The sequence below is a fragment of the Carassius gibelio genome, chromosome A11, assembly GCF_023724105.1.
Source record: "Carassius gibelio isolate Cgi1373 ecotype wild population from Czech Republic chromosome A11, carGib1.2-hapl.c, whole genome shotgun sequence".
Lineage (NCBI taxonomy): Eukaryota > Metazoa > Chordata > Actinopteri > Cypriniformes > Cyprinidae > Carassius > Carassius gibelio.
Window position 1 is genome coordinate 17,335,419 of NC_068381.1, and position 19,708 is coordinate 17,355,126.

Consider the following 19,708-nt stretch of genomic DNA (forward strand, 5'->3'; position numbering starts at 1 on the left):
TATTATTTTTATAAACTTTACATATTCTAAATAAACTTTAAAGGCTGTTTGAAAATGTGAAAAAAAAATCGACTTTCAGTAACTCAATTCGGCCCGATGTATATAACGTTTTCTACAAAAGCAAATTCATAATACACACACACACGCACACACACACACACACACATATATATATATATATATATATATATATATATATATATATATATATATATATATATATATATATAAATTAAGTCAGTTGAAATGTGTCTTTCACATGATATATTCTGTTAACAATTTCGACTTATAATACTTTATGTTATACAGTAACAACTTTCCAAAAATGACCCCAAACAAATGAGGGAGACATATTTATGCACACAACTTTTGATGGAAGAGAAGCGATATTAACAAATAAAGAAGTAACTGACGGATAATTCATTAAGTCAAATTGATCTAAAAACAAATGTTTGGAGACCTTACTTCCTACAGTGTTACAATAATTACTCTGATTTCTGAGCAGAGAAAGAGTGGAGGGCTGAAGTCATGTTTTGAATGCCTCTGTGTCTATTTCGTGCAGCCAAACATAACATGTGACTGTGTAATGGACATTAGGGCTATGGAAGCCTGTTTCCACCACTGAAAAAACAAACGTTATTGCGACTTTTTATCTCAGAATTGTTAGATTGAAACTCACAGTTGTGAATTATAAAGTCAGGATTGCGAGAACAGATCTAAAAAAAAATGTGACATTAAAAAAAAAATCACAATTACCTTGTTTTTCTTCGATACTAGTGCTGAATTAACAATACGGATTTCTCGCTTTTAATTACTAATATGCAATTGTAAATCACAAGATCAGTCTTGTATAGTCAGTGCTGTTTTCTGCTGATGCACAAATTTCACAACATTATTATTGTGCCTGCCATCTAATAATCAAAATAAGTTTTGTGCTTTGCTTCTCACATTTGGCTTTCGACTGAGTGCATACTGAATTTTGGTTTTCGACCCAAGGTTTTCATTTTTGGTGCATCACTAATAAAAAGTGCTTTTTGATGAGCTCTTTTTGTCAAGAGAAACAAAAAAGAAAAATCTAACAGTTGATCTGTACTTTATTTTCAACAACTGAAGTACAGGCCGTTGTGAACAATTTAGGAATACAAAATCATTTTAAAAGTTATTACAAAAGATTTATTGCAAATTGACATCAGGTTTATGCACAAAAACTAAAACTGTGATAAGCCACACCAGGCCGTAACTTCTCAGAAGTGATTGAATAAGTGGTGCAGTCTTTCTCCAAACCATCTGAGGCCAAACTTCTCTACCGCAATGGATGAGGGGTGAACCTTTTAGAAAAGTGTCTACAGAAGGCATGTATTGAGCAGGAAGTAAGAGGATAGATTTTACTGAATACTGCTGCAAAGCAAAAGCTGAGAGGTAAGAAGCCATGAAAGGGTTGAAGATCTTTAATAAGATCAGTTAAGACGCCTGTCCCTCCAGCTCTGACGCAGGGGTGTCTGGCTCTTCATCATTGTAGATGTTCTCAGCCTACACAAGAGAAGTTCAGTCAGAGATTAGGACATTAATACAATATCAAACTGAATCAAAAACTACAAATCACTCCACTTCATTAGTGACTTTCATTCCCAAAGGAAGGTAAATCTTTCAAGTTTTGCTGCACTTACCATCTGCCATACTTGCATAATGTTGTCCTCTGACACCGAACAGATTACCCAAGGTTCATTTGGGTTCCAGGAGAAATCTGAGATTTTAGCTGTGTGCCCACCATGAATGAACTGCCAAAACAAATAAATCAAGTAATTATCCTAGTCTCCTCTATTCTGTTATTATATCCATACTTTTATTGCTGTTGTAAAATATGTGAGTGGATGTCAGTATAGGGATGTTATAAAGTTGATACTTAAAGGTGCTGTATGTAGGATTGACACCGAGTGGTTGAACTAGGTATTGCAGTCCAAATTCAAAATATTGACTCCTCCTCAGACTTGGCACACACACAGGTTGCCAGATTAATGACACCAACACGAACGAGCGCATTTGACAATAAATGAAATTAAATACACTGTGTTCTACAGCATCTAGCAATCCAGGAATTCCGAAATACAATTGGGTGAACTGCCAGTGGGTGGGTTTCACAAACCAAAGACATTTTCAAAGGGGAATAACTAACTGTAGCATTGTTTTTCAGATAAACAAGTATGTTAACTTGGCATGTTTCTTGAATATCTGCAAATATATTATGGTATTTTTATGCTTTAGTAGAATCAAAAACTTACATACAGCAATTAAAAAAAAAAAAAGAGTGTTTCTACAGGATCAGTAGTACCATTTATTTAATTGTACTGACTTACAACTAAACATGTCAATTATATAATATTTATAATACATACACATTTTGTTGTTGTAAGACATTAATACTTTTTGTCCAGCAAGAAAACATTCAATTTAGGGGAAGTCGTGGCCTAATGGTTAGAGAGTTGGACTTGCAATTGAAAGGTTGTGAGTTTGAGTCTCAGGCCGGCAGGAAAAAAAAATAATTTTAAGATTAAAATATTTATTAATATTAAATAAATGCAACTTTGGTGAGCCTCTTTCAAAACAAATCTTACCAATTAATAAAAAATTATTGATCAATATATATATATATATATATATATTCATTGTTACATAAACATTTAACCTCTTATATAACAGCTGCAATCTTATCATGTGTTTTTGCTGAAGTATTGAAACGGTTAAATATTTTTTAGTATTGAAAAAGCTAAATATTTTCAGCAAGTCCTTCTTTACTCACCAGCAGCTCAGGTGGCCCGTCCTCTGCGTCCTCCGCAGACTGCTCTTCTCCGATTTTACTGCAGGACATACATGTAACAATACAGTCAATATACCTTTAAGGCATTTGTGGATCTAAACCCAGTTAGTACAATAAATAGTTCACAATAACATCAGGCATAGTTCACTCAAAAATAAAAAAATTAATTACCCCATGATTTACTCACCCTCAAGCCATCCTCGATGTATATGTCTTTCTTTTTTCAGACAAATACATACATACATACATACATAACATACATGCATACACATATATATATATATATATATATACAGTACAGACCAAAAGTTTGGACACACCTTCTCATTCAAAGGGTTTTCTTTATTTTCATGACTATGAAAATTGTAGAGTCACACTGAAGGCATCAAGGGCTATTTGAGCAAGAAGGAGAGTGATGGGGTGCTGCAGATGACCTGCTCTCCACAGTCACCGGACCTGAACCCAATCGAGATGGTTTAGGGGTGAGCTGGACCACAGACAGAAGGCAAAAGGGTCAACAAGTGCTAAGCATCTCTCGGGGAACTCCTTCAAGACTGTTGAAGACCATTTCAGGTGACTACCTCTTGAAGCTCATCAAGAGAAAGCCAAGAGTGTGCAAAGCAGTAATCAAAGCAAAAGGTGGCTACTTTGAAGAACCTACAATATGACATATTTTCTGTTGTTTCACACTTTTTTGTTATGTATATAATTCCATATATAATTCCTCATGTGTTAATTCATAGTTTTGATGCCTTCAGTGTTCCTGGCTCTTCTAAGCTTTATAATGGCAGTGAATGATTTTGAAGCAAAATAAAAGTGCATCCATCTATCATAAAACGTACTCCACATGAATCAATGTGAAAAAAATATCTATATTTAAAACCTTATAAACTGTTATCTCTAACTTCCGCTAACTTTCCTATGTGCGTTCATGAGAGCATGGAAGAGCGAAGTAGAGAGCAAAATAAAACATCGGTCACAAGTTAGAAGTGCAAAGCAAGGTTTTATGAAGAAAAATGTCAGAGACAGTTTTCCTTTGCCATAAGCAAAACTATCATTTTCTCACTGAAGCTTACACTACACTTACTCTCTTGTGAACCTGCGTGGCAGGACAGTTAGTGGATAGATTTAATTATGGGTATTTTTCTTAATGCATCAATTCACTTCAGAAGGCCTTTTTTTAACCCCTCTGAGCCATCTGGAACACTTTTTATGATGGAAGGACAGACTTTATTTGGCTTCAAAATCTTGACCACCATTCACCACCAATACAAAGGTTTGAAAGAGCCAGGGCAATTTTTATTATAACTGCAACTGTTTTCGCCTAAAGGAAGAAAGTCACACCTAGGATGGCTTGAGGGTGAGTAAATCATCGCATATTTTTCATTTTTTGGGGTGAACTATCCCTTTAAGAAAGAAAAAAATAACAGTCCATTTTCAGAAATGTGCTCAAATCAATTTGACAAAGCAGAGAGAGTAATAATGCCATACCTCAGATCCCAGACATTGAGGCGTCTGTCTGTGCCACTGGAGGCCAGGATGGTCTCGTTATGAGGAGACCACTGGACCTGTCGAGAGCATCAGGATTATATTGAAATATTCTGTTTACATTCTTTGTGGATCGAATATTGTTCCACTGTAACAGAATTTTAAACGTTACCTGAAAGATTTCATCCTTGTGTGACTCAAACGAGTGAAGCTTTAGCTTCAGGTTACGCAGATCCCACAATGCAACAGTCTACAACCAAAAACCAAGAGATCAACCAGTGAGCGTCAAAACTGAAGAAGGGGTTCTCTTCTGCACAGGGAAGGATCTGCAAATCAAAACCTTCCACAGCCGTGTGTGCAGATCACAACGTGTACAGACCTTGTCTGCTGAGCCAGTGGCCAGAATGAACTCGCTGTAGGGGTTGAAGGACAGGCAGTTGACTTCAGCCGTGTGGGCGTCCACAGAATGACTGGGCTTTGCGGTGTTATTGGATCGTGTGTCCCAACTGTAGAAGAAAGACATTTATTTCATTGTGCAATCCATCTTAGTTAAGTCTCTCTTGCTATTTCTGCTTCTCTCGATTTATTAAAAACATGATTGTCTGTGATAACCTGGCAACCACGCACAGCATGGTCTCTCTACATTACATTATATATATCTACATTATATAAATGATTCACTTTAATTGATGCTCCTGCTCTTGCTCCTGTTGTGAATGCATTCAATTGTTAACATGCACTCCAAAAAATATGCACTGCTCAACTGTTTAATCATTATCATTTGATCCATTCCTGCACTGTTAACTCACATCATGAGTTTCTGGTCATCAGCCACAGATCCGAACAGCGATTCATGTAGAAGGTGCCAGGACACGTCCTCCACCACAGCTGTGTGCCCTGTGAAGATGGTCTTGGCATCTACGATCTTCCCCTCCTTTGGAACAGCGCTGATGTCCCACAGACAGATCGTCTAAAGTTGAACAACGACACATGATCTTGCAACATACAGGTTCCAGATACAAGATCTTCAAAATATTAACAGAAACTATAAGTGTCTCAATGATACTAAACTAGCACTGCTTTGATGTGAGCTCTCTCACATGGTCGTCTGATGCACTGAGCAAGTTTCCACTCAGGTTGGGGTTCCAGGACAAACCGTATCCCTCCTTCTGATGCCCCCGCAGTCTCAGGTCTGGACTACATTCGCCACTGGGGTCTTCAAACAGACAACCCACGTTTATTATTCCAAGCGAGTGTATTCATGCATCATTTAATATAAGGCTGCAACAAGTGATCAATAATGATCAACAGATCTGTCACTTTACACTCGAGAATAATGCATTACTATGGACAAACCAAAAATTCCAGACAGTGGGCTTCTGTGGGTCCTAAGCTGTCCTAAACATACGTTTCATATTAAGCTTCAAACAAACTAGTATTAATTAGTAGTAAATATTTATGTAAAGCAGCTTGCCCTGTTGGGTGCTCTGGCAGACACGTGTCGAGTCTCCATTAAACTTCATAGACTTTAGTGAAAAACACAGACAAAGTGCAAACACAATAAGAATTTTGTTGGACGTTAAACGTATCGAGTACAAATGCATAATAATAATTAAACAGATGAGTGAAAAGTGCTTTTGTTTTTCTTTCTTACTTTAGGCAAGTTTTTTTTTGCACAATGTTTGGTGCAGTCCACATGCATCCACTAAATAGATTTTTATAGCTTTCAGTTTGCAATTTCTTTTGCAGGACAACACTGAGCAGAATAACGTTTTACTTTTTAAATAAAATGTCGACACCAAAAGTTGGATTTTTATGAATCAAATTAATCAAAGGCATCATCAGCCAAATATATTATGAAAATTATTGTTTTTTGCATAATTTACCTGTCTTTGGAGAAACTGAAAAACACAAGGGTTCATACACTAAGAGTGCGTAAGCATGAAGTTTTGCACAAAATCTCCATGCAATGGAGACAACAAGAACAAATCAATGTTCACCAATAACTTTCCTCCTAAATGTACAAAGAATAAAACCGTGTGTACATACAAATCAAATACTGTGGGTGGCCTTATAATCGTATAAAATCTAAAATATTTTATCATTTACAGTGAATGAGTTAGAAAAGCTCTGTTATAGCTTGGTTTCTGTGTACAACAATGCTTGTACAGAGGTCTGTAATCTGGGTTTACTCGAGGATCTTGCATCTTTCAGATGAGAGCATCATGTGTTTTCTGAGAGTGTCGAACAGCTGTAAAGGAAAGGTTGTGCTGGAAGCCCTTAGAAGATGTTTTTTTTTTGCAAACAGCAAACCTCATGCACTCGGTTACTCATATTATATCGTTTTTAACTCATAAGGTTAAAAACTATTTCATATTTGTATGCACCTGTTGTGAATTAGGCAGATTTTGTTTTGTGGGACGATCTTCAGCGTGTAAATAATCCAGACAGTTCATTTGTGAATGAGACCCACTGACCTGGCTTGGCTGGGTGTTTGGTGTAGTCAAACACCAGCACGTCTGAAGTGGGGGTCTTGGTGGCGATGATGCAGGGGTTTTGTGGCATGTATCTGGCTCTGTTCACCTCTCCTTCATGGTTGATCTTAATTTCAATTTCGATCTTTCCGCTCACCGATCCAAACCCTCCAAACTCTGGGAAAAAAAACAAATATAGTCATTAATAATTCCCAACGTCTGATCTCTGTCCCAGTTACATCAACTTTACTTTAGTTACATCTGTTTGTATCATTCAGCTGAACAAAAAAATAAAATGTGGTTACATTTGGTGTTAAAGGGATAGTTCAGCCGAAAGTCTCATCATTTACTCACCTTCATGAGACTTTTTGAAACACAAATTAAGATATTTTTTAATGTAACCAGAGCACCTCCACTGAAAGTCCATTTAATCATTGATGCTTCAATACATTAATAAAGAATTCATATGAATTAAACAGTTTAATCCAAGTCTTCTGAAGAGACAAAGCTGTTTTACATGATGAACAGATATAATATAGGCTTTTATTCACATATAAAGCACATCAAATATGGAAACGCGGAAGCTCAAACATGCTTGCTTTTTTCATATGGATTGCTTTCATGTCTGAACTATCCCTTTACAGTCCTCTCCAGGTTATAAATGCTAAATACAGACAAAAACAAGATCCAGTCCACAGTCTGAGATTGTTGAAAATGCATCATATTTGTGAAATGATTCCCTCTCTTTCATCAACTGACGTCCTGATCATACCTGCTGAAGAAACACACACATAATTACAATTTTAGTATGGAGACTTCAGCGTGAACAAGAATATTGAGGTTCATCTGTTAAGGGTCCGATCAGCTCTTACCTCCTTTCTCACTGTCATAGTGGGACGCGTCGAACTGAGCGTCATCATTAGGGATCTGAACACTGGCGATAACCAAGTGGTTCTGCTCATCTGATGTGTGTGTGCCCAACACTAGCCGATGGACCACGTAATCCTTTCCCTCAGGCCTACACAGGGATAGACAATCAATTATAGTCATCAGTTATGTTCAGAAGGTGGAATTTTTTTACTGGATTACCTGTTGACATCAGGAAGCCACTGCACTGTCAGACTGGGCCACTCGAGTGCATGTGTCATGACTAGATCGTACAGGAATGGTGTGTTTTTCTTCCAGATCTTGTATTCCTCATTTATAACTCTCTCCTCCACTGCATCATCGTATACTGAGGAAAGAAAACAGATGGATCTATTCGGGACAAACGCATCCAAATGAACACATTTCATTATAGCTGCCTTGTGGGTTGCTGTGTTGTCATATAAAGCAGAAACTAAAATGTTACTTGATCTAGCAGTTACACTGCAGCATTTGAATGATGGAGGGAAGTCAAGAACAACAAAAGTTCAACCTGCTTTGATAAATTATTAAATAATATCAGTAGTTTAAACTTAAGTGAACCGTTAGCATTTGGAAAAAATGACGTAGATTGTGACATTTCGGGTCAATATGTGGGTCAAATCCATTAGCAGTTTAGGCTAAAGCTAACAAACTCTGCCAAAACTAAAAATAATGCACGCTATTCACTACGTGGAAACTTTACCTTCTTTGTCTGCCATTTCGGCGTCTTTTCTGCGGTGTAGCCACTGAATGAACAATGGGGTTTACAGCCAAAAAGCCAGAAATAACAGATCAGTTTGCAGGGGTTTACTGTCCGATTCCCAAGCGAGTCGTGGTTCTGAACCGATTCTTTTTATGATTCAGTCAAACCGATTAATCAATTCACTGAACAGGTGACGCAAGCGACTCTCAATTAAAGTGACAGCACACTTTTCACGGACAAAAAGATTTCACACAAAAAGTGCATGTCTAGTGTGTTCCTTTAACAAGAATTGGAGTATGGCAGAAAAGAAATTAAGAATTATCTAAAATTATCTAGTTTAGGTGTGAAACTAGGTTTTTCCAAACATGGGTTCATCAAGGAACTTCAGTGGGTTAACGAATTTAATGAAAAGCTAATAATTAAAATTTAAATGAATAATTTCAACAGCAATCAAAATAAAGCACTTACTAAAAAAAATTATTTGTTTTCCTTCTTGTCATGTGACCATTAACCAACGTCAGAGAACCGTGAATATGCACATTATGCAAATTATGGCCTCCAAATAAATATATTAGGTGAAAAAGATTCCCTGGGAATTACTGCATTACATGTAAATAAGAAATAATTTGAATGTGTGCATTTTAATGTGTCTGAAAGAAAAAAAAGCATTCCGAAGACATAGTAATACATGGTTGAAAAACCTACTGAGTGATAATTCAAATACACATTAATGTGCTCATCACTAGTGGATTCAGTGTTGAAACACTTGTTTAAATTAAATGCTGTGTAGCCACCTGAACATTGTTGGTCTTTGTTTCAATGTCCACAAAACTGGAAGTTTTTCTGAATGTATATAAGCCATAAGCTATTTTAGAAAGGAAAATTAGAAAGATTGGAATTGGAATATCAATAAATTAGGAATCATTTAATTTTAATAAAAGTACTTAATTTTTGAAATCTGATTATGTAAGATTACATGTAATCAGTTACTACCCTAAAGTAATTATTATAATAGTATTTATTTTCATAAAATCCAGAATGGAAAATGTCTATGTGTGAATACTTTAAATTTGTCATGAAAACACAGGCATGTTTGAAAATATCTAAACATAAAAAGCAATGCAAATCTACGCAACTGTTAAATATGTGCAATGCTTTTTTTCTCAATTTTTTCCATTTCCCTTTCCATTTTTATATAACCCTGTCAAGTTTGGGTAGGTTATATGTATTCTAGATGACTGCTTAGTAAGAAGACTACATTTTTTATCATCATCATCGTCATAGGCATCAATACTGGGAACAACGATGAAACTTTCTGTTGCACTGATTTATTAAAGTTTCCTTTATTCTAGTTTTCACAATATAAGTGCTTAATTTTAACGAGTCGTCCAGAATGAACCGATTCGCTGGAGTGAATTGATTTCCTCGTGCGAATCTGAGCATGCGCGTTAACGCTTTCAGAGCACGACTATAAAACTGACGTCATCTCTGCGCGCGTGTGGAATGATTGCTGGGAAATGTGTTGTCTTTATCGAGAGCTTTTGCCGTCTAAGTTACTTGTGAAATGTGTAAATAATGGTTTAAAATGACGGACGATAACTGTTGCTCGTGTCAGACACGAGATTCCGAGAGTCAGATAGATGAGTCTGAAACTGCTTCTGTTGTGCTCAGGTGTTGTATGAAGGGTTTATTCTGGAGCTCTGTAGAAATTAATATGCAGACTTAACAAAAACGGTTTATTTATCACTCTTTATTAATCTCTTTTTAGTCAAAAACAACGACGGGCTGTTCTTAAACGAGAGCGAAGGAAAAGGAAACGTCAAGCTATTGCCAAATTAAGAGAAGCTGGTAACTTATATTTTGATTATAGCTAACGTTAACGTAATTTACGAAATTTTTGTTATTTATGTGTGTGTGTGTGTGTGTACACACACACACACACACACACACACACACACACACAAACATACCATGCATGAATGTATATAATGTATATAAAAGTGTGTGTCTGTACATATATTTGTATATATATATATATATTTCATGCATCTTTTTCAGCTCTAGATCATTCAAAAAATGAGGAGCACCAAACTGAAGATGAGGAAGAACAGACGGTTGAAGATCAGAGGTTTGTCCTTTAAAGTTCAGTATAAGCTATTGTTAATAGTGATTAATATTTGGAGAAACTTCCAATATATCACACTGTTAATCTACATGTAATATAGTGAGCGATTACACCAGGAATGGCTGGAGAGAGAAAGAATTGCACAGGAAGAATTTGAGCTGAAGAGAGCGAGAGAAGAGGCAGCCCAAAAGAGAAAGGAGGAAGAAGAGGTGAGCAATCTAAAGTTACATGTCACTGTGACATTAAATCCATGACATTCTCATATACATATACATTATATACATATAATTCTCCAATATCTGCTTTTGTGTCCTTCTGTAACCAAAGATGAGGATCAGAGAGGAATGGGAGGAGCAGCAAAGGAAAGAAAAAGAGGAGCGGGAGCAGAAGGAACAGCAGAAGAGAGAGAGAGAGGTGATCCCTGCACTGGGAGGATAAAGATGCAGATGTCTACATATATCCTCTATTGCTCTTACACATTATACCAACATCAGACATCTAAACATCTCGTGCTTCCTGAGACAAATCAGCCTTTAAAGGCTTCCAGTCTTGTGCCATAAATCTGTGTTTCATATGTACAGTGTGTGATATTGTTTGTTTAGCAGAATATTATTGTCTTTGTTTCCTTAACCAAGATACACAAAAATGATTTAGAATGCAGCAAGTGTCCACTTCCAGTGAAGAACATGTATCTTTTCATGTCACTTGGGATAATGTTGCTTATTGATGTTACAGAAGAGAAAATCATTATTATGTGCTGTAAACCAGGGATTCTGTTATTACAACTATATATATATATATATATATATATATATATATATATATATATATATATATATATATATATATATACATACATATATACATATATATATATAAAATACTATCACACTAGTTTTTCTTCTATGTAGTTTTATTTTAATAGTAAAGTAATAAAAAACATGTCTAATTACATAATTATATTCACTGTTAAAATTTTGAGGGTGTCCCCTGTAAGGCCTCAAGATGTTTGAGAAGCCCTGCAACAAACAGTCACATTTGAATTACAAAATACAGATAACTTCAGTCGATACTGTACAAATTATCTGACAGATTGTCTTAACTAATTCTAACAGACATGTGCTTGCACACCACAGAATTTCACCCGCCATACTGTGTATGTTTGCACCATTTATAGGAAGCTGTACAGAAAATGCTGGATCAAGCAGAGAGTCAGGTAACATCTTGCTTTCCACGTCAAATGTAAGTTGGAAAATGCAGTTTTCTATAATTATGAAATCATGAAAAGTCTCCATTATTTTGTTGCAATTAGCTGGAAAATGGTGGTCCTTGGAAAAACCCTGATGCCCCAAAGGATTTTGGAACTGAAAAGGACAAGGCAAACTGCCCCTTCTTCCTTAAAACGGGTGCTTGTAGGTTTGGAGATCGGTACGTATTTATTAAGCTGCTGTTTCCAAGGAGTTTGTCACAGGCTTTTCACAGTCAAAATTACAGTTCTGGTGAGGTTTTTTGTTTTTAATGATATATTTATTTTAACAGGTGCTCCCGAAAGCATGAGCACCCAGCATCCAGCACCACTCTGATGGTGAGGGGGATGTTTGTGACATTCGGGATGGAGCAGAGCAGACGGGATGACTACGACACTGATGCCAGTCTTGAGTACAGCGAGGAGGAAATGCACCAGCAGTTCCTGGATTTCTATGAAGACGCTCTGCCAGAGTTCAAGAACGCAGGGAGGGTGCTGCAGTTCAAGGTAATTTAAATGAAAGACCTAAAAATCATCAACATAATGGAAACGACACATTTAAATAGAATGCAATGTTTAAATCAGTGTTATTATAGGCAACTTAAACTGAAACTTAAATTAAAACCATCCAAAAAAAAAGTTTACTTGAAATAAAAATGTTGTTGTAAAGATTGGTGTAAAATGACTCAAATTAAAACTTAAAATAAAATGTAAAAGACAAAACACAATTACTGAAACTACAATTAAATAAAAAGAACGGACTCAAAATAAAAGCATCTTAATGGTACTACAATAACACTGGTTTAAAATTAATTTGATAATTTTTTTTAAACATTAAATGATTTAAATAAATGAAGGTTATATTAAATCAATAGATGTGAAATAGTTTCTAATTGCATGTCGAAATCAAATTCATAAACAAAAAATTAATTAATCATTATTTTCCCATATTTTAATAGGTGAGCTGCAACTTTGAACCTCACTTGAGAGGGAACGTTTACGTTCAGTATGACACGTAAGTCCAGTGTTGTTATATTAGACACAATGCTGCAGAGGAGAAGTATTTTATTTTGATATGTCTGTTTATATGTCTGCAGAGAGGAACAATGTAGAGAAGCGTTCATGATGTTTAATGGCCGCTGGTACGCTGGAAGACAACTGCAATGTGAATTCTCCCCAGTAACTAGATGGAAAACAGCCATATGTGGTAAGAAAAAGAAAACAGTCTAAATAAACTATATTTCTCGATCTCTAAATAGTAGAAGTTTCTTCATTTGATCACTATTCTTGACCTTTCTTCATGTATGTCTTATATAGTTATATTATTTTTCTTACGTTCTCAGGTCTTTTCGACAGACGGAAATGTCCAAAGGGGAAACACTGCAACTTCCTCCATGTGTTCAGGAACCCAGACAATGAATTCTGGGAGGCGGACCGTGACCTTCATATGTCCCCTGATCGCACTGGAGGCTTTTCTAGTCGCCATTTGGGCAGCAGAGATGGAATGTGGTCCCAGCGTGGAAATAGTCCTGTGCACTCATCCCAGCGCAGGAGGACAGATCGAAGGAGCCACAGCCGTGAGCGGTACAGTTACAGGGGAAGGCGGAGTCGCAGCCGGGAGAGGCGGAGTCGAAATGATGAAAAGCGGAGTCGTAGCAGAAGCAGAGAGAGAAGGAAATCACAGCAATCAATGACAAGAAGATCAGCGTCTCAGAGAGAGCAATCCAGAAGGAGCAGGAGCCGATCCCACAGCAGAGAGAGGTTGAAGCAAGGCGAATGTACATCAGCAGACGTGAGAAGCCAGATATCAAAATCAAACAGCCCAGAAAAGGTGTCCAAAAACGGATCTGTAAAAAGGAGGAGTCATAAGAAGGAAAGCCAAAGCCCTGACAACTCTGATCGAATGGATGCACATCACCACAAGCACTCTAAAAAAAGCAAGAAGAAGAAAAAGGGCAAAAAGAAACGCAAACGAAAGAAGAGTAAATCACGCAGCTCAAGCTCAGAGTCTGATAAAGACTCCCAGAATGAGGAGTGTGACGAGATGCCGTCTAAATCACAAACTCCTGCTGATGAATGTACAGCAGTGGTGGCATCCAGCACTGGATCACCAGTAGATACAGAAGAGACCACAAATTTGGAGGGTTGTCATCCGGAACAGGACAATGATTGTGCGCTAGATGCTACCAAATCTGATAGCACCACACAGTCTGGATAGATACATAAATATACATTAACTGTTTCTGTTGTCAGAAAGCAGCTGTTGTTATTTTAGTTTGCATGACAAAATGCCTAGGTTCCTGATTTTGCTTATGAATACATTGTCTGTACATTTTTAATTAAATCTAGGGTTTTCTAAAACCTTGTGAAAAGCGTTGATTATAGAAATGATATTTTCTTCGTCACTGAGATGCTCGAAGACATTATGTGGGTGAGCGTTAATGCCGCGACATAACATAACGTATTTTCCGGAATATAATTTGCACTATTTTTCATAGTTTAACAGGTGCAACTTATTTATCAAAATTAATTTGACATGAACCAAGAGAAATCATCTACAGCCGCGAGAGGGTGCTCTATGCTGCTCAGTGCTCCTGTAGCCTACACTGAGAACATATAGCGCCCTCTCGTGGCTGTAGATGGTAATGTTTTCTCTTGGTTCTAAATAAATGCGACTTATACTCAGGTGCGACTTATAGTCCGAAAAATACAGTAAGTAGCAGCAGATATTTACTTCCATGTTGCGACGTTCATCAGAGTGAAACAAATTATTGACAAAGAAAAAAAACGTTCAGTGTGGACTGTGATTCTGTCCATCAGTTGTGAATTTCACAAATCATTGGAGAAGTCTTGCATATGTCACCAGAAAGACATCTGACGTTCCAATTATGACATTTTTATTAAAAAGTATGAGCTCAAAAAGTACATTTAAAATTCAATGTTTAAAAAAAGTGAAGTGACATTCAGCCAAGTATGGTGACCCATACTCAGAATTTGTGCTCTGCATTTAACCCATCCGAAATGCACACACACAGAGCAGTGAACACACACACACACACACACACACACACTGTGAGCACACACCCGGAGCAGTGGGCAGCCATTTATGCTGCGGCACCCGGGGAGCAGTTGGGGGTTCGATGCCTTGCTCAAGGGCACCTAAGTCGTGGTATTGAAGGTGGAGAGAGAACTGTACATGCACTCCCCCCACCCACAATTCCGTCCGGCCCAAGACTAGAACCCACAACCCTTCAATTGGGAGTCCAACCCTCTAACCATTAGGCCACGACTTCCCCACGACTTTGCATTCATTAATTGTTCACAGTAAGGTAATTTACCTTTTCAAAAATGAAAACTAAAGTTTAGTTTCTTTCTTCTGTTGAACATATAAGCAGATATTCTCTATAATGCTGGTAACCAAACAATTGTTGATCCCAATTAACTTCCATATTAAGCAAAAATACTATGGAAGTCTATGGGGACTAGGAACTGTTTGGTTACTAGCTTTCTTAGTGTCTTCTTTTGTATTATCTACAGAAAAAAGAAACGCATAGGGGTTTGGAACAAATTGAGCTTGATTTTTGGGTGAACTATCACTTTAAGATGCATTAAGGGGTTTATTTCCATTTCATGATGAGTATACATACCAAATTATATTGTCATTAGTAAAAGCTCACCAAAGATTTACACATCATATTGCAATATCTGACTTTTATTCTGTTTTGATGAATCTTCAAAGGACATTTTCAAGAGGAAGTCAGAAAATCAAAGTCCAATACAAAAGCATACAAAGATGCTTTTAAGGAAAAAAAAGGCATGAGGATGGTGTAGATTCTTTGGCTTTGGAAATAAAACGTTTAGCTGTTGAATGGCAAATGCCTGATATGCCTTAACTAATTAAGTGTTTACAGTGATTCTGGTCAAGAATTGACTAATACTGATGTTTACTTGTGCCTTAATTAATACAATCCATGAATTTAGGCCCAAATTTTTGAATGTTGATGTTACATAAGCTATTTCCCCCCTTTTAATAAGAGTGTTTGGTCTGTACCTCTTCAGCAAGTCTTGGTCTCGAACAGTGACAACCCATTGACTCGGATCTACTGAGAGTTGCATAAGATACTGGCAAACATTGTGAGCTGGAAAGGAGTGTTTTAAGGCAGCTGAAGGTGAGAGGTAATGGTTAAAATCTACAGAGAAGTGTGGGGACATTGACATTAAACTTTGCTACACATTTACTGATCCAAACAACCAAGCACTATGGGAAATTTGCATAACTACTAAGACGACCACTTCAACGTGCTGGATTCGCTCAGATGTTTGGCAGGAGAAATCCAAACGTCAGTATCTAACTTTATTCAGGAAGTGCTGATCATTTCAAACACTACTTTTGCCTGCAAAATAACCTAAAATACAAGTGTAGAGAAAATGCCCACAGAAAAAAAGAAAGGGAGATGAGTCTAAGTGTTTGGGTTGGAGGAGTTCTCATCATTTATGTCAGTCCAATCTCCTCCAGAACGCTACGTGGTGCCTCGGCTTCCTGTTAGAGAGGAGAATCAGAGAAAACTCATTCAAAAACAAAAAAATTAACTATTTAATTTCACATTCTAAAAACTCAGACAGTATTTGTGTTCCTCACCTCCTGCATCATGTCAGCTTGCTCTATGGCCTTCAGCACGTTCTTCTTCGAGGTCTCCTGGGCTTCACCACCCAGTATGAACTCATCCAGAATGTAATAGGCTTTCTCAAAGTTGAAGATAATGTCCAGTTCACACACCTGGAGTTTCACAATGAGTGATTGTGGTTTAAATATAGCAACATATTGCCATTGGTTAATACAATAATCACAATAAACGGTTAATAACGAAATATAAAATCACAATTATTAATCATGGCTGTTGTCATTCTTTTTTCTTTTTTTTTTACATTTCATCCGAATCATTGCACTCACATGATTTGCTGGCAAATTAAGTCACAGCAAAGAGAACAAATGACCATATGAAAGAAAACAGATTGGCTGCATTACACTTTTTTTGGAGTTGAATATTTTAATAAGGATGGCTAAACTCCAACTTAGATTTGCCAGTGTTTTCAGCGCTTTTTCTGTAATGTAGAATAGAGAGATCATGTTTGCCTGGTTGCCAGGTTGGGGGTATTGAGTAAACCACTGGGAAGAAAACGTATCAATTTATGAAGAAGCTCTAATTGGAGGATTTAAACTCTTGGTATCTGGCAGCCGCTACCATGAAAGTCTGTGAAAGCTTGTTATCGGTTAGATAAAGCAAGTGCCATATTAAAATGAAACTTTTCAGTATAAGTAGCCAGATGGCAAATATCACAGACAATTATAAGCTTAAAAAAAAGAATTGAGAGAAGAAGAAATTGTGGTAATGATTTATCATGCAGCACTACTTTATGGTGTTTTTAAAAAAAAAATCATTGTCATACAAATCATGAGTCATTGTCATACAAGTTTGGAACAATGAAAGAGCAGTAAATGGTGAAACAGCAATTTTTTCGTGAGGTTAAAAAGCTAATGCTGACATAAAACTCACACTGCCAAAATATTTGTCCAGCAGCTCCACGTATCTGTGGATGATTTCCAGGGTTATCAACTCATTTTCCTGATCCTCCACAGCACAGCAAAAATATAGGCTGGCATATCTGAAATGCAAAATAAGATCATCATCTAAACACAAACAGTACAATGAAAATGAAACGCATTTCTCTGTTCCTCTTTCAGTCTGGCCACAGTGCAAAGCTACACAGTATTACAAACCATCAAAAACAGGATCATTTTGTCCTGAACAGTCATTCTCATCTACCAGGGAGAAAGTATCAAAGGCAATAATGACTGTGATTAAAGTAGCACTGGGCAGTCAAATAGACTTTCACCATGGATTTCAATGTCATTTGCATCATGATTCATGGGATTTTCTTCCCTTTACTGAAGCTGTTAAATTCAGTCTTGTCTGATTTTCAAATACTTTTTTGCGTCAAATTGAAGTTGTGATTCTCCTCGTAGCTGGTTGGTTTGGTTCATAGTTTGTAACTCTTTAAAAAAAAAAATCCCTATGGAAAAACACTATGGGAGTCAATGAGGACCAGCAACTGAATGTGAACCATCCCTTTAATTAAATAATTAATTACTACAATGAATTCAACATGTCAAAAGTAACATTGCTGTAATTTAAAATGCTGAGTACAGCTGAGAAGGTCTAGACTAGAGCTCTAATGTGGGACAGACCATGTTCAGCATTTTAAGGGGTTGATACAAACATTGAAGGTGTTTAAAACTTGCTTCTACCAGCTTTTCTTATTAGGTTAGTCAGATAACAGTTTATCAGACATGTAAATATGTCAAACACACACAAACAAAAACATGGGAATTGTGCCCATAAGGCTTTTTTTTTTTTGTAAGTCAGGGAACACCCAAGAGTACCGTGTTCATGGAAAGTGCCGAACACAATGGATCTGTAGTTCCCTCCATGCAGTAAACATCATTCAGTATGGCTTTCTAACCTTTTGTAGACTATTTTCAGATCCCTCCATTCCAGGAAGCTGCACATCTTGGGTTTGCGAGCCAGTACCATCTGAATGACCTCCCGGGAGATCTTCTTCTTCTGGGTGTCCGACAGAGGCACGTACCACTTCTGCAGCCGCAGCTTTCCCTGCCTGCTGAAGAGCAGCATAAACTGCATCTGAAGAGAGAGAGGGGGACAGAAAAGACACTCGACGTGTTTGTGCAAGTCAAGCCAAAACAGTGTTCAGCAATCCCAGTCATAAAGCCAGAAACGTTTGTCATGTCGGCCATTTAAAAAAAAAAAACAGTCCGTTTATATTTATAACCAAACGGAAGCGATGTCGTTTTGGGTGAACTGTTCCTGCTTGCTGCCACAAAAGAGGAAGAAGCCTGCGACCGTGTAACTTACATGTTAAATATATGAACTATTCACACTATTCAACCACAAGTGATTGCTCGAGCAAGACCAAATAAAGGCCATAAATGCGTGAGATAAAATGTAGCTTTTACCTTTAAGTTTATATTACACTGGATTCCGTGAGCATAAGCTTCGTGCCTGATGGCAGTGAACGCAGATGTGAGGAATCCCGTTACATGGACGCGTCTTCCTTTCGCAACATCAAGGGACTCCTGTCCTCTCATTGGCTCCGATTCTCACCGATGACCCTCGTATTGGTCCAGACTCGAACAGGGTGGGTGATGCTCCCATACGGAAAAAAAGAATAACAATATATATTTTTAAATGTATATTTTTAAAAGCATTTGTTACCCTTCATATATATATTATATATTATATTTTAATTCAAAAAAATATATTCACGTCACATCTATAGAAACCTTTATTTGTTGTCTATAACATATAACATGAACATATTTTTTGTTAGCAAGGAACATACTTCATATATACAGTAGTGTCCATAAGTGATGCCTAGAGAGGATATTTGCACTATATTTGCTTTTAAAGTCCAACTGAAATCAAAATTGATCATGTTTACTTTGTTTGCCTAAATTGATCGTTTTGTGGTGAACAATTCATCCATGCAAGTCAATCCACACAAAACATTTTTTTGGCTTCGCAATCTTAAAACAAAATCTGAAACTGTCCCTGTTGTGTCTATGTACTTGTCAGGAGATGGCGCTGTAATCCACATCTTGATACCTATAAAAGGTGTGGACTAAGAATGGAAGTTGTTGCACCTGCTGCCCAATCATGTAAATGGCTGGCACTGTTGTATTGCTTGTGGGTTTGAATAAACCTTGAAGAAGTGAGAAACTGTCTTGTCTTCATGATTACTTGGACTCGGGTTCCTCAAGGCTCAGTACTTGGACCTCTTCTCTTCTCCATCTACATGATGTCATTAGGATCTGTCATTCAGAATCATGGCTTTTCTAATCACTGCTACGCTGATGACACCCAACTGTACTTCT

The 19,708-nt window shown here is 37.1% G+C and overlaps 3 protein-coding genes and 1 long non-coding RNA gene across 6 annotated transcripts; 2 read left to right on the forward strand and 2 right to left on the reverse strand.

Annotated features, from left to right (window-relative positions):
- Positions 1–1,076: 1,076 nt before the first annotated feature.
- rbb4l (retinoblastoma binding protein 4, like) lies at positions 1,077–8,531 on the reverse strand. 3 transcript variants are annotated; one of them, XM_052610189.1, is made up of 12 exons: positions 8,387–8,531; positions 7,867–8,011; positions 7,650–7,795; positions 6,781–6,954; positions 5,404–5,519; positions 5,113–5,273; positions 4,683–4,809; positions 4,476–4,553; positions 4,307–4,383; positions 2,798–2,855; positions 1,668–1,778; positions 1,077–1,530 (listed from the first exon to the last, which is right to left on the reverse strand). In XM_052610189.1, the coding sequence occupies exons 1-12, from the start codon at positions 8,400–8,402 to the stop codon at positions 1,462–1,464; spliced, it is 1,278 nt and encodes a 425-aa protein (XP_052466149.1). In that variant the 5' UTR covers positions 8,403–8,531; the 3' UTR covers positions 1,077–1,461. The 3 variants fall into 3 exon arrangements, with proteins under 3 accessions (XP_052466149.1, XP_052466148.1, XP_052466150.1); XM_052610188.1 differs by having other exon boundaries at positions 6,781–6,957; XM_052610190.1 differs by lacking the exons at positions 1,077–1,530; positions 1,668–1,778; positions 2,798–2,855 and adding an exon at positions 3,151–3,302 and having other exon boundaries at positions 6,781–6,957.
- A 1,245-nt stretch (positions 8,532–9,776) lies between these two features.
- zrsr2 (zinc finger (CCCH type), RNA-binding motif and serine/arginine rich 2) lies at positions 9,777–14,118 on the forward strand. The gene is made up of 11 exons (XM_052610191.1): positions 9,777–10,057; positions 10,155–10,234; positions 10,445–10,514; positions 10,612–10,720; positions 10,839–10,925; positions 11,689–11,727; positions 11,824–11,939; positions 12,051–12,264; positions 12,717–12,772; positions 12,855–12,964; positions 13,101–14,118. Exons 1-11 carry the CDS (start codon positions 9,972–9,974, stop codon positions 13,973–13,975), a joined length of 1,842 nt encoding a protein of 613 aa, XP_052466151.1. The 5' UTR covers positions 9,777–9,971; the 3' UTR covers positions 13,976–14,118.
- Positions 14,119–15,453: 1,335 nt separating this feature from the next.
- ap1s2 (adaptor related protein complex 1 subunit sigma 2) lies at positions 15,454–18,959 on the reverse strand. The gene is made up of 5 exons (XM_052610193.1): positions 18,791–18,959; positions 18,280–18,458; positions 17,313–17,421; positions 16,397–16,534; positions 15,454–16,297 (listed from the first exon to the last, which is right to left on the reverse strand). Exons 1-5 carry the CDS (start codon positions 18,920–18,922, stop codon positions 16,250–16,252), a joined length of 606 nt encoding a protein of 201 aa, XP_052466153.1. The 5' UTR covers positions 18,923–18,959; the 3' UTR covers positions 15,454–16,249.
- On the forward strand, positions 18,825–19,553 carry LOC128022530 (uncharacterized). The gene is made up of 2 exons (XR_008185939.1): positions 18,825–18,972; positions 19,410–19,553. It is a non-coding gene; the product is annotated as an uncharacterized LOC128022530 (long non-coding RNA).
- Positions 19,554–19,708: the final 155 nt, after the last annotated feature.